Consider the following 15170-nt stretch of genomic DNA (forward strand, 5'->3'; position numbering starts at 1 on the left):
AAAAGTTGTTTGCTGTTTGCTAACTAGATTTCTAAAATGCTGTGTCAATTTAACATGTTTTTGGTAAATAAATTAACAAAATATTTTTGGTATGACGAAATGACCATAAAGAATATTGCATAGTATTATACAACGAGCATAATAAATTATAATATATATTAATACATAATATATTATATAGTATAATATTACTGTAATATAATATAATATTATTATAATATAGTAATATAATATTGTATACCATAGCATAATAATTTAATATAATATTAAATTATTTAACATAACATATCGATGTATTATGATATAATATAATATAACATCATATTTATAGTATAATACAATAATAAAGATATAAAATATTAAAATTATTAGCGTAAATTATTTTTTCATAATATAACAAATTTTCTAACCATATGATAAAATTGATTAAACAATCATTAAAATGACATTTTTTGTAAAATTGTTATATCTTATTATAGATATTTTGGTCAAAAAAATAGATTCCCAACCGGACTTAAAAGTATTTTTCTGAAAAGCTCCAAAATGAAGCTTTCCTCAAAAAGCTGTTTTTAGTTTTTTAGAAAAGCTAAAACAGCTTCTTGAATTTTTTACCAAATACTTCTATTTTATCTAAAAATGCTTTTAGAGGACCAGAGAGTACTTTTTGGCCCTCCAAAAGCTCTCCAAATGGGGCCTAAATAGTTCTAACCAAGATCGGCAGAAAGGAATGTGCTAACAAATTAGAAGATGAATAATTTGAAAGATCAACTGAGTTCTATATCTTGCTGTAGGTTCTCTTTGGCCTTTGGGTTCGAAAAAATCTATCAACTATGACGTATTGGAGAAGCAAAATCCATGATATCACTACAAAACCACCTGGAAGCAACAGTAGTTCTGAAAACTTATCCAACTACATGTACCTTCTGGGCTGTAAAGATATCACATTCTACAAGAGGGCAGATAAGCAGCATATGAATTTAGATTCCTCAACTCATCGCACCACAAACAATGTATATGTAATCACATTGCCAGTTAACTTTAATTGTTAACATTTGTCAGACAAAAGTTGTTAAAATCCTGAAGAGTGGCTTTCCCAGACCCTAAGGGTAGTTAAAACAAGTATCGCGGGAGCCACAAAAGGAAATGAATGAGACTCCACTCAGTCAATCAATGGTTGGGAGGTACACCCTATGAAAGTTATTCATAGTAAGCTTCCGCCTACAGGTAGGGCACTTCTTTTGGGTTTTAATGGAGGCTTTGATGCAGCTGTCACAGAAAATATGGCCACAAATAGTTGATGATGCCTCAACCAACGGGTTCATGCAAACAGGGCAGGTGAAGGTGGGTTCCTTTGCAACAACCTTTTCTGGCTCCAGATTAGATTTCATCAGAGCCCTCTTCTGCAGTTGTGTTGAAAGGGTTAGAATTTGAGCTGGAAGACAAAAGAAAGTTGACTAGAAATGTAGTCCTGCTTATTAAACAATAAAATTATATCTCCTAATGAAATGCCTGATTACAAAGGACAAAGAACTGCAAAAAAAAACCTAGCATTTAGAGCATAAATAGCTAAGGGAAATTTCAGTGCCAATAGATAAAGCTCCGAAAACTGCTCTTGCACGGAAAACATAGCACGAAGAATATCAAGAGATCCATTGACTTCTGTAATTAATTAGGTAAAGCAATAAAATGACCTATCATTAACATTATAACTTATTTCAATCTCTGTGCTTCACTAGATTAAGCATAAAAGTAATTCTCTCCCACGCTCTCTTTTTGGATGTGAGAAGTACAAAAGCAGCAAAAGTAATAACAATAATAGTTGACTCCTCCATCTCCAGAATTCAAACAAGTTACTGATATGGCAAATAAAAAAGCCACAGGTTGAGTGGCATGCTGGCTGCCTACATTGGGCCCTTTGGGCCTAATATGAGGTCATTCAACATTGTAGTTACTGAGGCACCAAGACAAGCCAAAGCCCATGGAGGAGAGCCAAGTGGTATGCTAGTTAACTAGAGATATGTGGTTTGCGAAGAAAATGCAGTTCAGATAGAGCCTAATTCAGTTTAATCAGGGTTAAGTTAAGCAAGCTTCGAATGCTGACTTGCAAATCTTTTATCAACAGCACCAAAGTATTAATGTCCAACCCCCAATGCACAGATGAATGCACTCACGCATGCATACAAGCACGCAGGCGGGCACAGGGCATGTGGAAGAAAGAAAGGGGAAAAATATATCGCACGCAGGCGGGCACAGGGCATGTGGAAGAAAGAAAGGGGAAAAATATATCTCCCCCCCCCCCCCCCGGGACACAAGACAACCTCCCTTACCAGATCATTTTCTGCCTATCTTACCAGATCAAAATGATCTAGTAAGGGATGCAGACTAGAATAAATGATCCATGTCAGTGTCTTTGCCCACCCACACTTAAATATCCAAGAAAAGATGAATCAGTACTGGTTGGATTTTATCTAGATCAGGTCACATTTCCTTGGTTTGTAAATCTCTGAGCACATCATTGCCTTGAATGCTAGGCGAGTTGGGAAAAGAAACAACAACACAAGAAAATTGAGGTTATCTAATGAATTGTTTCAATCACTTAGAAATCTCTCCTTTTTTTCAATATATGGGTTTCAAGCAATTAAGACGAAAATATAGCCAAAAGGATTCACAGTAATTAGGTTAACTGAAACTTAACTTTTATGCCTGATACCCTGAACTTGTTAAAGTTCACATCTATATCCATAGTGTCAATAAATTCGTGTACGTTGTAGACGTAAATGACTGCAAGTTCTGTTGAATTGGCACACTGTAGCAGTCTAAATTTCAGGGTGTCAGTCAATCATTTGTATTTAAGGAAACTTGACAATGTAAGAGGAAATGCACGGCTAATCTCACGTCACATTCAATCCCTGACTACTAAATCCAGGGAAGATTAGATTAACTCGAATTTACTCTCCCCATTGAATTCCAGATTCATGCCTTTTATACAAAATGGTGATAATTTCTCTCCTTCTCGAACCTCCGAATCCTCTCTATATATCCAAGCCAACTAGAGAAAAATAGATACAGAAAGAAAACTAGTGCCATTGTCCATTTTCTCCCCCTCCCAATTCTTAGGTTTCAGTTTAGAGAAGCTCCCGTTCTTGACGATGTCATTCTCTGACTGGAACTTCTTGTCGCTTGACAACCCCCCTGAGATTGAATACAATCCCCTGCCAACTTCATATAGTCCACCTAATAAGTTTGAATACATGTATGCATTCCCAGTCAATTCCCAACAAATGCATGGCCCGCTGCTCAGTCCTGCTGAACTTGAGGAAGCAAATGCGTTTGTAGATACTCTGTGGGCCGACAGTGATGGCGAATCTGAATTGGCAAATGGAGAAACTATGTCGAACCAAAAGAGAGAAATGGAGGCAAATACTACAGATAAGGAGCTTGATGAGACTAAAAAGCGAAGCAAGAAGAATGGGACAGCCACAACAGAGGACGTGGAAGCAGGAAAGCCTATAAGAATATCATCTCCTGTTCCCCTTACAGAACAGGGGGAAAGAGATGATATGACATCTTTCAAATCAAAACAGTGAACTAGCATGGCATAAAAGATCTTTTTGTTTAAGATATAATATAAGTTCAATATAAGAAAAAGGAATCATCAATGTCAAGATCTAGCAGAGACCTTGTTTCCTTATTAAGCAGCTCCTGTCAAAACATATTTTGCAATAAATATCTGAGATTGAGTGTATACCCTAGCAATTTTACTTTTTGTGCATACACCCTTATAAATAATTCTTTTTATATGTATAACCTTCTAAACATCTAAAATTGCATGTATACTCTTGCAAGTTTACCATTTACATCCATACCCTTGTAAATTATTTCTTTTTTGCGTATGTTTTTACTATTTATATAATACCCATATAAATTATTTCCTTTTGCACATTTACCTTTATTGAGGGTTTACATGCAAAAAGAAATAAATTATAAGAGACTACTTTGGAGAGAGAGATTATGATTTAAAAGATGACCGCCACTTAAGTGCCTGCCAAGAAAGGCTGCCCAGAGGGAGCTGTGCATTAATATTTTCCATAATGCATCACCTTTGGTTTCAAAGACAACTGCCTGGGCCACCTAGATGGCCCCACAAACACCCCAACCTTAGAGGGTTGCATCATTTTTGAGTATGGAGGAGAGGATCAATATATAAATCAGAATTAAATGTCGCCAAGACGACACTTGCCATTGATTTGCAAAATCTTAGTTGATTTGTTGTGTTTCATTTGTTAGATTATAACTTTTCTTTTTCAGGTTTCTCTGTAATTTTTATTTTGTAATAAGTTACAATCTGGCACCGCCTTGACCTTTCATTGCCTGCTCAGGTGCTGCGGCATGCAGTCCTCAAAGACAATGTGTTTCGATATGGATGCCAAGATTGATTTGTGAATGAAAGCTTCCAAGTTGGCACTTCCCATCAACTTACTACATATTTGATACTTATGTTTCACTTTTTAGATATGACCGTCTCCAAGTTATTATTTCCCATCAACTGACTATTATGCTTTGCTATTTATATCATAATTAATTTTGAATTTCTCATTATATTTATTATTTTTTAATTTTTTTAAGGTTGTTTTAACATGTAGGCATCCACCGAAGCACCAAATTGATGTCTAGGCACTAGGCAGCCCTTGCAAGTCTAACCCTTAGATTGAAAATTTAACTAAGCTTCCCTAGATTAAAATAAATGAATAACTGAAAGAAAAATTTTTCTTTCAATCTTGATGGACTCCACAATAAAATATTTAATTTAATATTCTATTATTTCTTACAAATGGATGCAAAAAACCTTTTTTGAGAAAGCTTTCTACACATGCATGCAAACTCGGCATGTGTGCAAAGGATATAAAGGCATTCCTCTCCATGACCAGCAAGCTAAGATAATCAATAACGACTTTGCAACAATAAATGATCCCGTGAATCCTCCAAAATTTAAAATATCTAAGGGCCTTCATCATATCTTGATAATCTCTCATTAATACATTAGTTGTTTTGGTAAATGTTTCATCCCTAAATCAAATTCAGTCGTTTCTCCCATTAGCTACTTATCTCTGCCATAATGAATAATATCCTAGACCTATGGACCTAACCCCAACAAAGCAATAGCAAACCTTTTGTATCGCTCTATTTTATTTTCTTATCCTCCAATATCATCATACTAAAAGATCTTGGAAATTGATGGGAAAAGTTGATGCTTCAATGTTACTTCTAACCTAAAATTTAGTTAGAAGTGACTTCCCGAGAAAACTAAAGTATAATAATTAGAAGGAAATGAGTTCTAGATAGACTTCTACATTCCTACTGTTGCATGTTCATTTTACTTCCTTTGAACTTTGAATCCTCTCCTTTTGATTTCTTTTTGCCACCAAATTCCTTTAGCTTCAAAAAAGTAGTGCTGGAGGGAAGAAATGGAAAGAGGACCAGCAAAGTGAATAACGACTCTAAGATGATAAAGATTGGAAATACAGTTCACTAGAAGTTAAGAATAATATCTAAACTAATTGTTACTAACAAAGTAGTTTCCCTAGCTGAATTTAGTGAATAGTAATAGGCTAGTAGGGCAAGGTATGTTGTCTAGGGTTTAGAATGTCATAATGAAATCTTATCAGGAGAAACTTTATCAGTTCCTCTGAAATTTACAGGTCTTGAAATTTAGTAAGTGATGAACTTCAGATAAAAAAGGAAGACCAAAAAGGGGGAAAAGGGTTCCAAGGGAAGGTGCTGTAGCAGCTAGTGTTGAAAATTTATAGGGTTTTTAAAGGTTTTGAAGTGGCCAAAATAAAGCACTAGAGAAGATGTGCAAAAACAAAAGCATCAAGTGATGAAATCATCATACGATGAAAAAATAGCATATGTGCATATTTTTCTTGATTCAAGAATTTATAATATGCTACCACCATACAAATCAAAAGTTTCAATACCATCTTGCACGTCATTCCAATTTTTCATATTTTTAAACCCACAGATTGTTGTTAGTCCTCTTACTAGCTAATGTCTTTATATACTGATGTGATATCATAATCCCCAATGTTAAATGCCTCAATATTATAATTAGAGCCCTATAACCAAACAAATATGTAGCTTAGAATTTATCAGAGAATAAATTATCAAGACCAAACTCCACAGTAAAATTAACAAAAATATGACTAAAGCTAATTAAGATGGAACATGTTATACAACCAAACCCAAAAGCCAATGAAAAAAGATTTTGCTCAAATCAATCTTCATATAACACTGGAAGACAAGATGATCTTTTAGTATAATGTTTCTGTTAGGTAAAAGCTTAGCAATGGGAAAAGAGAGTTTTTTAAGAAAAAACAAAAGTGCAATCTATTCAGGATAAAAATTATAGAAAAAAAATCTGGAAGACGAAACTTACAGAGTCTATTGAAATTATAGACATGTGTAGACATGAAGAAGAATAGGCAAAACAATGTGAAATAATAGATGTCAACAAACAGTAATTACCTTTTCATTATTCTCTTCTTCCGGATCCAGATAAAGATCACAATTAATTATAGTCATGTTTGTCGGAATCCTTTCACGCTTGTTATGAGTGTTGAGGAATAATGTGGTCACCGGTTCCCCAATAGCGACCCCTACAGAAACAGATTGAACATTGAGTTGACACATAAAACAGAACAGAAAGTACCATAAACAGCATATAAGGGACTTAAATCTAAATACATAAACAACTATTTCACTTAATTATATCATAGTTATCGTAATTCCTTTGTAGATGCAAAAAAAAAACAAGAACAATAGAAAACTTCAAACAAGAACACATCATAGAATATAAAGAAGCTTTATACAAATCCAGAAAAACCAAGACCATGACCAGAATGACATTAACCAACCAGCTTATTTTGAGCCACATTTTTGACAAAAAAAGTTAAGAAGTTTAAGAAGTTCAGAAATAAGATACAATTAAAAAAAATTAAGCCCATACTTGAAAACACCAAAATACAGAAGCCATCCAAAAGCTATAAGATGCTAGCCTGTCCACTGTTAAAATTCTTGTTTCTATTACTAAACCATTCTCAAATTCCTGCAAAGGATGGTGGTTAAAAATGCAATTGCAAAGAAATATATGCTAATATGAAGTTAATTTATGTCATGAATCATGAAGTCCCATGTTCTGTTCAATAAAATATGCTAGACATAACCCATATTCAAGTAGAACCATGTACCCACGTGTAAGAGAATTGATTTTAAAGTGAACATATAAACATTGTGTATATATTTATGATTACAGTCTAGTAAACTATAGAACAAATTAGGATTGGTAAAATGGAAAATTTAACTAGAAAAATTAAAGAAAAGTGATGAACTAATATTTCTTTCCAACATAACGTCTGAATTTCTACGGGATGCATATGATCCTATCAATGAATCAAATGTCACTCGACAACAGAGCTTTAAAAGGCCAAAGGAAATGATGAGGTAGTTCAGTCCATTTAAGCCTTGGGGTGATTAAAAGCAAAGGCCTCACATATTTAGTTCAAAGATAATGCACAAGCCTCACATATTCAGCTCAAAAGATAACTTCTACTGATATTTTATATTAGCTATTGGATGTTCCACATGCCTTTACCAAGTGCTAGGAATCAAAGGCCATAGGGATACTTAAAGGTATGGAGAAGAGAGAACAAATCAAACAAGTTGTCAATAATCAAAAGGACATGATCACCATTTTTGCATTTTTTTGAGTCATGAGAAGGAAGTTAATTTATTTTAGGTCAGCTCTCACAGAAGAAAATGACATAGATGGCTCTTCTCCACCTCAATAATCCTTGTAAGAGATATATCTAACTTTGAAAGGAGAAAGTTGTAGACACTAAGCCCAAAGTAGAAGCCCCAGGACAATTATTTTTGCTAACTCACCTCTAGATAAAATGTTTTTTTAAGCCATCTGGCTAGATATTTTGAAACCATGCTTGGCAAGTGTTATAAAAATGACTAATTTGTTATGAAGCATATGATGGATGCCTATTGTCTCATAAATTGGCAAAATATTACCATATGGGCATCAAGATAAAACAATACTTAATAAGCATCTATAAGTGAATGAATAATGAAATCATTTGCAATGAATGTTACCATGCACAAGGAATACATCATGCATGTGCTTGGTTTAGGTGGAATAATATTTTAATGGACATTTGTGATTTAGGAGGAAGTCATTTCAAGAAATTTGCCTATGCAAAACCATAACTTGGTCATGAATCTTAATATTACATTGTTAGATAGAAAGGCAAAGCAAACAAAAGGATTAGGGAACAAGAGTGTATACAGATGGTTTAATGTCTTCCAGGATGTAAACTAATCTATGCTTTTACTTTATCATGCCAATTTCTTCTAGATTGAATTGTATGGATGCAGCAATATATTACTATTCTCATTCACCATATAAAAAGGCCCAACATATTTAACAGCAAGTTCTTAAAAATCTAAAGTAAGACTCTGTACGTGTCAAACATAGAGCTTAAACCAATTTGGCAAACCTAAAATTGTGCCATAGTCTAGGCCTCTTTTGGTAACGCCTTGATATTAAAATTCCACTATGGCCATCAAAAGCATGCTTGGCAACCATGTATTCATAATTGTTTTTGTATCATACCTTATAACTCTCCAGATCCCACAACAGCTTTGCATTAATTCTAATATGACCATGTTAATTCACCTTCAAAGAAAAAGCTAATTATGTTAAAATCCAGTATGGAAATAGAAGCCATTATTAAAATCCAATAATAGCTTAACTACTAGAACCAAATGCCTGAAAGGCCTCATTCAATATGATGCTGCATGTTCTCTAGTCTTTATATGTAATGCAAACTCTGGTGGTGTGTTTCGACCCCTTGATTGTGACTCTTAACTAAGCAAACTCCACTTGTATCATGTCATAACCTTCAACCTGTCCTATAAAAAGAAGATACCGTGCCTCTGTTTCTTCTTTGTTGATGACAAAACAACTCCAATGCATGTCCTACATGTGGTTTCCACCCCCACTTTTTCCTTTCCTTGGAGAGCGAGTGAATATGTCCTCTTCTTTTAGTAACACGACTCATTTTTTTTAGTCCTCCTTTGAGAAACAACTCAGGCACGAATTTTTTTTGTTTCCATTTTTTCTATCCTTTTCTAGGAGCATGCCATCATATGAATCATACATGCAGGATTCCAGTAATAATATAAGCTTAGCCAACAGTTTGGGACCCTTCTCCTGATGGAGAGAGCCTCAATTAGAATCTTGTCGTTGTGTCCAGAATTTTAAATTTTTACAGTGCTATAGGAACCATATATGAACAAGGAAGTAGTGGAGCCTAGGATTGCCTGATCGGCCAGCAAATAGCAATATGTGATTAGAATTAGCATTAAGGAGGCAATGGATCTCAGGATGGAGCACTTGATGTAACATCCAAAAGACAAAGGAGTTTGAATGAATAGCTAGGATAGTACAGTTATCTAGACTTGGTAGGTTGATTATTGTGATACGAATGCGTCGAGATATAGGGCCTAGGCATCCAATAGGACTACATATTGATTACAGATTCAATAGTGCTTGTTCTTCGTGCGTTCTATATATCTAGAGGTGATGGAAACTCTGGATGATAAATACAACAGTATGATGCAAAATGATGATACAAGTATTTTGACAAGATTATCACACTGTAAACTCTAAGCATTATATATATATATATATATATATATATATATATATATATATATATATATATATATAAGGATATAATAGTAAGTATTATGTTTTAGTGGATGTGATTATTATAGTTTTAGAATAAAAAAGAATTCTGAATATAGCCAGCGATATGTAAAAAGAGAAATATGCTAAGAGCAATTTTGCATGGCAGTAACTAAAGCCATAAAACAGGAAAGAAAGTTTAACAAAAAAGAATAGATTAAGCATTGACTATGCCATAAGCAACTAAGCATTGAATTCTGCAGGCATTTCCAACCAACAAGATATGGGCTCAACAAGAAAGATTCTAGACCATTATCAGCAGTTAAAAAATATCAGGCATTGAACTTATTGAAGAATTTATCACTTGATCTGATACTAGGATGCTCTGAGTCCAAAATAGAAATTGGATCTATAGTTGTTCATCATGTAACAGAAGCATGATTCACTTCATCTTGGATCTTAAAATCACCTGATTGTCTTGGTCTCGATTCAAGATCTCCATCTAGGACTACCGTCACAGGTTGGTTCCTCCTGGCATGGTTTCTTGTCTAAACCAATAACAAAAGCATCCATGTAAACGACATATCATGCTCAAGAGAGTGACGATAGAAAACAGATCAGAAGGCGATAACTGATAACGGCAAAACAAGTTTAATTATACAACTTGGAAAAGCCATTGATTATACATATTAATTATATTGCATATTATATGCATCTCACATGTAATGATATGTTACCATACAATCCTTCGTACATTGAATCCAAAGACAGGCTTAATTTCATAACTCATCCCCGTCATGAGCAAGTCTTTCGGCCTGCCCAGGGATTCAGGCACAATTGAGGATAAATGATACCAAGGATTCACAGACCAAGACTATAAGTTCACACCATAAATCACATTTTTAAACGATTTTGGGGGAAAAAGACAAGGAATGAAGAACAAACTTGAGGAAATTCTCTCAAGGAAGAGAGCATCTCAACTTCATCCTCAAGTGCCTCTACATCAATGGGCAAACTGCTTAACCCATTATTGGATGTGGGAACCACCCCTTGCTGCCCTCTGGTGGAATGACTGCACTGAGGATTGACAGGAACAGCAGCTCCCTGCGATACACATGGATGTGCAGAACCGGAAGCTCCATCCGCCGACCAGCTCTCAAGTGGTGGCACATTGAGGTCAACATTTAGAACCATCTTCACACGGGTACCGTCCCTTGCCTGCCTCTTCCCAGATCGCCTCAGCAGCTCCCATGTACTCATGCTATGTATGATATCAGTCAGCAAAATCCTAAACTTACAAGATACATCATCGAAAATCCTCAAATTCAACCTTTTTCCAATACAAGTAGAAAAAAAGACAGCTTTTTTATATTATGCACTCCTATTGAAACACCCAAATAGATGGGATTAGATTAAAATGACTAAATTTTATGCTGCAAAAAAGACTATATCCAAGAACTATTATATCTCGATTCCCAAAACAAGAAAAAAGATAAGAAAACATTTTTATTCACATAAATAATAAGTTTATACATTACTTTTTTGCCCAATGCATGGAAGAAAAAAGACAGCTCTTTTATATTATCGCTCCTATTGAAACACCCAAATAATAGTAATAATAAAAACTAGATTAAAAAAACTAAACCTTATGTTGCCAAAAAGATTACATACTAGAACTATTATATCTTGATTCCCAAACAAGAAAAAGAAAAGAGAGAAAAGAAAGCATGTTTATTCACAAAATATGAATTTCAAGCGGAGTACACCAAGAACAGGGATTTCGCAAAAGAAAGAAAGACTGAATCCAAAAAATCGAGCATAAAAGGGACAAATTACTCTTATAAATCATCACACAATCTTTGGAAAACAATAGAAGGAAAGGGGGAGAAAGAACACCATCAAGAATCAACCAACCACTTCAAAGAAACAATAATCAATTGAAGAAAACCCTTCCACGATTTAAAAAAAAAAAACACTCGAAAATAATTGAAATTTCCAACGGAAGAGAGAATGAGAAAAGCCTGCGAGAACGCGTACCTGGCGACCCCGATTAGGGTTAGGGTGGGGAAGGAACCGGAGGGGGTCCCGGGTATAAGAAGGGCTCTTCTTTCCTTTCTCTGCCCAAGATCTAGGGTTTAGTTAAGGCAAGATTGGAATCGAGAAAAGGGACAAGATTCACAGAGAGAGATTTCCGAGTTCCCTTCTCCTGGACGACCACTTTGTTCAATCAAAATTGGCGGCGGAACGGGCCAAAGTGTGGGTGATGTCAAGCGCGTTGCATGTGTAATTGCATGGAGGCATGCGTGGTAGAGAGAAGGACGTGTGATAGAGATGAAATAATCTCCGCTATATCTGTACTACGTTAGACCCCATCAAGATATTGTGAATCTTAAAGTTGGTTGTTAAAAACTTTACATGTATGAGTTTAAGACTTAAAATTGCCATACTGGTATTAAAATTGTAAATAAGGTTATCACTGGATTTATTTGTCAAAATGTAGTGGAAATGGAGCTTGTTCGCACATTATAAATGAAAATATCAAATTGGAAGTGAATGGTGGATGAAAAAGCAATGAAAGTTACGAAAACCATGCATCTAACATTCATTTTAAACTTATCCCGTTATTGGATATCTAGAAATCAAAAGAAAATTAAATTTGCAGCCTATTGCTAGCCAATGAAGCTACATAACCATAGTTATTTGGGTAGAGTTCGTTATTGGTTGAAGTTCGCATGTAGCAAAGCTAAATTACATCCTTAATGATCATATTTGTCAATTATCTGTAAATTTATGATGTACAATGGAATAATGACTTGACATTTACTATATTGGTATAGAACTGTTAATGAGTTCCTTCATCACGAGATTTATGTTTTAGGAAACCATGATGGTGAAGCCTATTCACATGTTGAACAGCCAAAATATGAAGTACCGTCAAGGAAGTGTATAGCAATTTGGAAACGATGTAGGGCATCCCTATGTATAACCATGACTCGCTCATTCTACTATCAATTATCTAAACATTAAGAGTTAATAATTGTCCTAGCCAATAGCAACAAATGAATTGCTAATCCACATTAACACTGATTTGGTATTTATTTGGTTTCAATTGATTAATAGACTTTGTTACGATGCATTTGATAATAATTGGAGCTCTTCAATTCCTTGTTTATCAAAGAGGTGCCAAAAATGTAGTCTTAATCTATTTTATCTTATTTTAGTGTTGTAGTTTGGTCATGGAACCCAATGAACATAGAGGGTAGTAGAGAGAGCAGGCAAAGGTTGAAGATACGGTGCTAAAACTAAGGGTGCACATCAATTTGGGTTGATCAAAGAAACAAATCGAACCAATCTCACTGGGTTGGCTTGGCTTGGGTGCAAAACAAGGTCAAATTGTTTTCGGTTTCAACTTTTAGAAACATGATATGATTAGCTTGGATTTAGATTATGAGGTCAAGTAACCCAAGACCAAACCAAACCAATCCATTTATACAACATATAATATAATCTATAGATTAAGCTGTAAGAACTTAAAATCTATAATATAAATTAGCCAGTTATTATTGTTGTTTTAGGTTTTATTTATTGTTGTTGATACTAACATCTTGCATAATAAATTATTTTTTATATTTGATGAGCCACCATATTATTGCTAAATAAATTAATATCCCATTAGATTCATTTTAGCATATGTATTATAGATTGCTCATAGATCCTTAACTCAATATGTTGAATTTTCCAAGTATTAGTTCATTGTTGCTGTAATTTGTAGCATATTGTAATCTAGGTTTATAGATTTTCTTTTAAAAAAAATAATAAGATGCCTTTAAATGTATTACTTGCTACTTTCTTGTAGTTCACCTTCTATTCTAGTTAAGGCTGCAAATGGGTCGGGTCGACCCGGGACCCGACCCGACCCGACCCGCTTTAGACCCGACCCGACCTGAATTTTAGGACCCGCGGGGTCGGGTCGGGTCCTAAATTTAGACCCGATCTATTTTTCGGGTCGGGTCGGGTCCACCCAATCTTGATCCGGGACCCGACCCGACCCGTTACTATATAAAGCTAAATGCCTAAATCCTGCCTTCTCGCCTTCGGCCGCCCACGTGGTCCTACTCAAGCGCCGTACTGCATTCTCCAGTCCACTGTCCATTCTCCATCAGTCCGTCGTTGTCCGTCTCCATTCTCTCGATCTCTTCTCTAGAGACTTCTTCCCTGGACGCTGGTTCTCTTCCCCTGTTCCACTTACCATCCGATCTTTCATCCTTGAGGGTTTTGAGGTTCTTCGGTTCTTCCATCCACCGATCACTATAGGTACTCCATGAGTCTGTCCATCTCTATTCTCTTCTCTAGCAACTTCTTCTCTGGTTCTCCGCCACATTCCATCTAGTCTTTGAGGGTTTTGAGGTTTTTCAGTTCTTCCATCCACCGACCCCCGTTCCTTAGGGTTTCCAGGTTTTCTTCTATTGACTAAACTACTAGCCTACCCATTCACACCTTTGCCGCTTCCATCAACTGATCAACCAACTCCGAGCGGTGAGAGCCTGAAATCTTGCTGCATGGGAAAGATTGACCTCTAAGGCTCTAAATCCCTCTAGATCGACAGACTCCGAGCTTCTTTCCTCAACGATCTAGTCTTCCTCAAACCCTAACTCCCTCAAAAGTTAAAACCTCCATCAGCTTCTTCAAGATACCTCATCTCAAAGACTAAAACCCTTTCTATTCCGATTTCTCTCCTCTGTCTCTTGATTTTCCATCCTTTCAGCAAGAACTAGAGAATCTCCAAGGAAGAGAAGAAGAAGATGCACGGTAAGATCAACTTCTTTTTTATTTTTCATCTTTTTATATTTTTTCTCTCTCTTTTTTTTTTCTCAATATAGTTTTGATTTGCTCGATCTACTGCAGACTGCAGTGTGGTGTGGATCCCTCTGCGAAGAAAGACTGGTAAGAGTGGTGCTGCAGCAGCCACTGTGGCTCCTTCCATTTCCACTGCCCTGCAGCCCAAAAAACCAAAAGAAAAAGCTAAGCCACTATCTCTTTTTTTTTTTTAGTTCGTTTTCTCTTAAAAAAATAATCTTACTATTTATGAAAATGTTAATTAATTAATTTGAGTTTTTTACCCGATTTCGGATGGGAAAGGGGAGGGGGGCCGCCCATATCTTTAGCCGTCCCATCATCATTAAGGGCGACATGATATTCGCCACGTGTCATAGATGCCATTTACCCGGACCCGATCAGATTCGGACCCGACCCGACCCGAATGACCCATCGGGGTAGGTATGGACCCGACCCGACCCGATCCGTTTTTCAACCGGGTCGGGTCTGGGTCCAAAATTAGGACCCGAACATGCAACCGGGTCGGATTGGGGTCACCTAGGACCCGACCCAACCCGACCCATTTGCAGCCCTAATTCTA

The 15170-nt window shown here is 35.8% G+C and overlaps 1 protein-coding gene across 4 annotated transcripts; it reads right to left on the reverse strand.

Moving 5' to 3' along the window:
• Positions 1-1017: 1017 nt before the first annotated feature.
• On the reverse strand, positions 1018-12080 carry LOC103716137 (uncharacterized). 4 transcript variants are annotated; one of them, XM_039129945.3, is made up of 5 exons: positions 11792-12078; positions 10700-11042; positions 10224-10302; positions 6526-6656; positions 1018-1400 (listed from the first exon to the last, which is right to left on the reverse strand). In XM_039129945.3, the coding sequence occupies exons 2-5, from the start codon at positions 11012-11014 to the stop codon at positions 1164-1166; spliced, it is 762 nt and encodes a 253-aa protein (XP_038985873.1). In that variant the 5' UTR covers positions 11015-11042; positions 11792-12078; the 3' UTR covers positions 1018-1163. The 4 variants fall into 4 exon arrangements, with proteins under 4 accessions (XP_038985873.1, XP_008802237.1, XP_088564816.1 ...); XM_008804015.5 differs by having other exon boundaries at positions 10700-11015; positions 11792-12077; XM_088708690.2 differs by having other exon boundaries at positions 1296-1432; positions 10700-11015; positions 11792-12079.
• Between the last annotated feature and the right edge of the window lie 3090 nt (positions 12081-15170).

This window comes from Phoenix dactylifera, chromosome 12 (assembly GCF_051530095.1).
Source record: "Phoenix dactylifera cultivar Ajwa chromosome 12, Ajwa_hap1_PhDact_Kaust_v1.1, whole genome shotgun sequence".
NCBI lineage: Eukaryota > Viridiplantae > Streptophyta > Magnoliopsida > Arecales > Arecaceae > Phoenix > Phoenix dactylifera.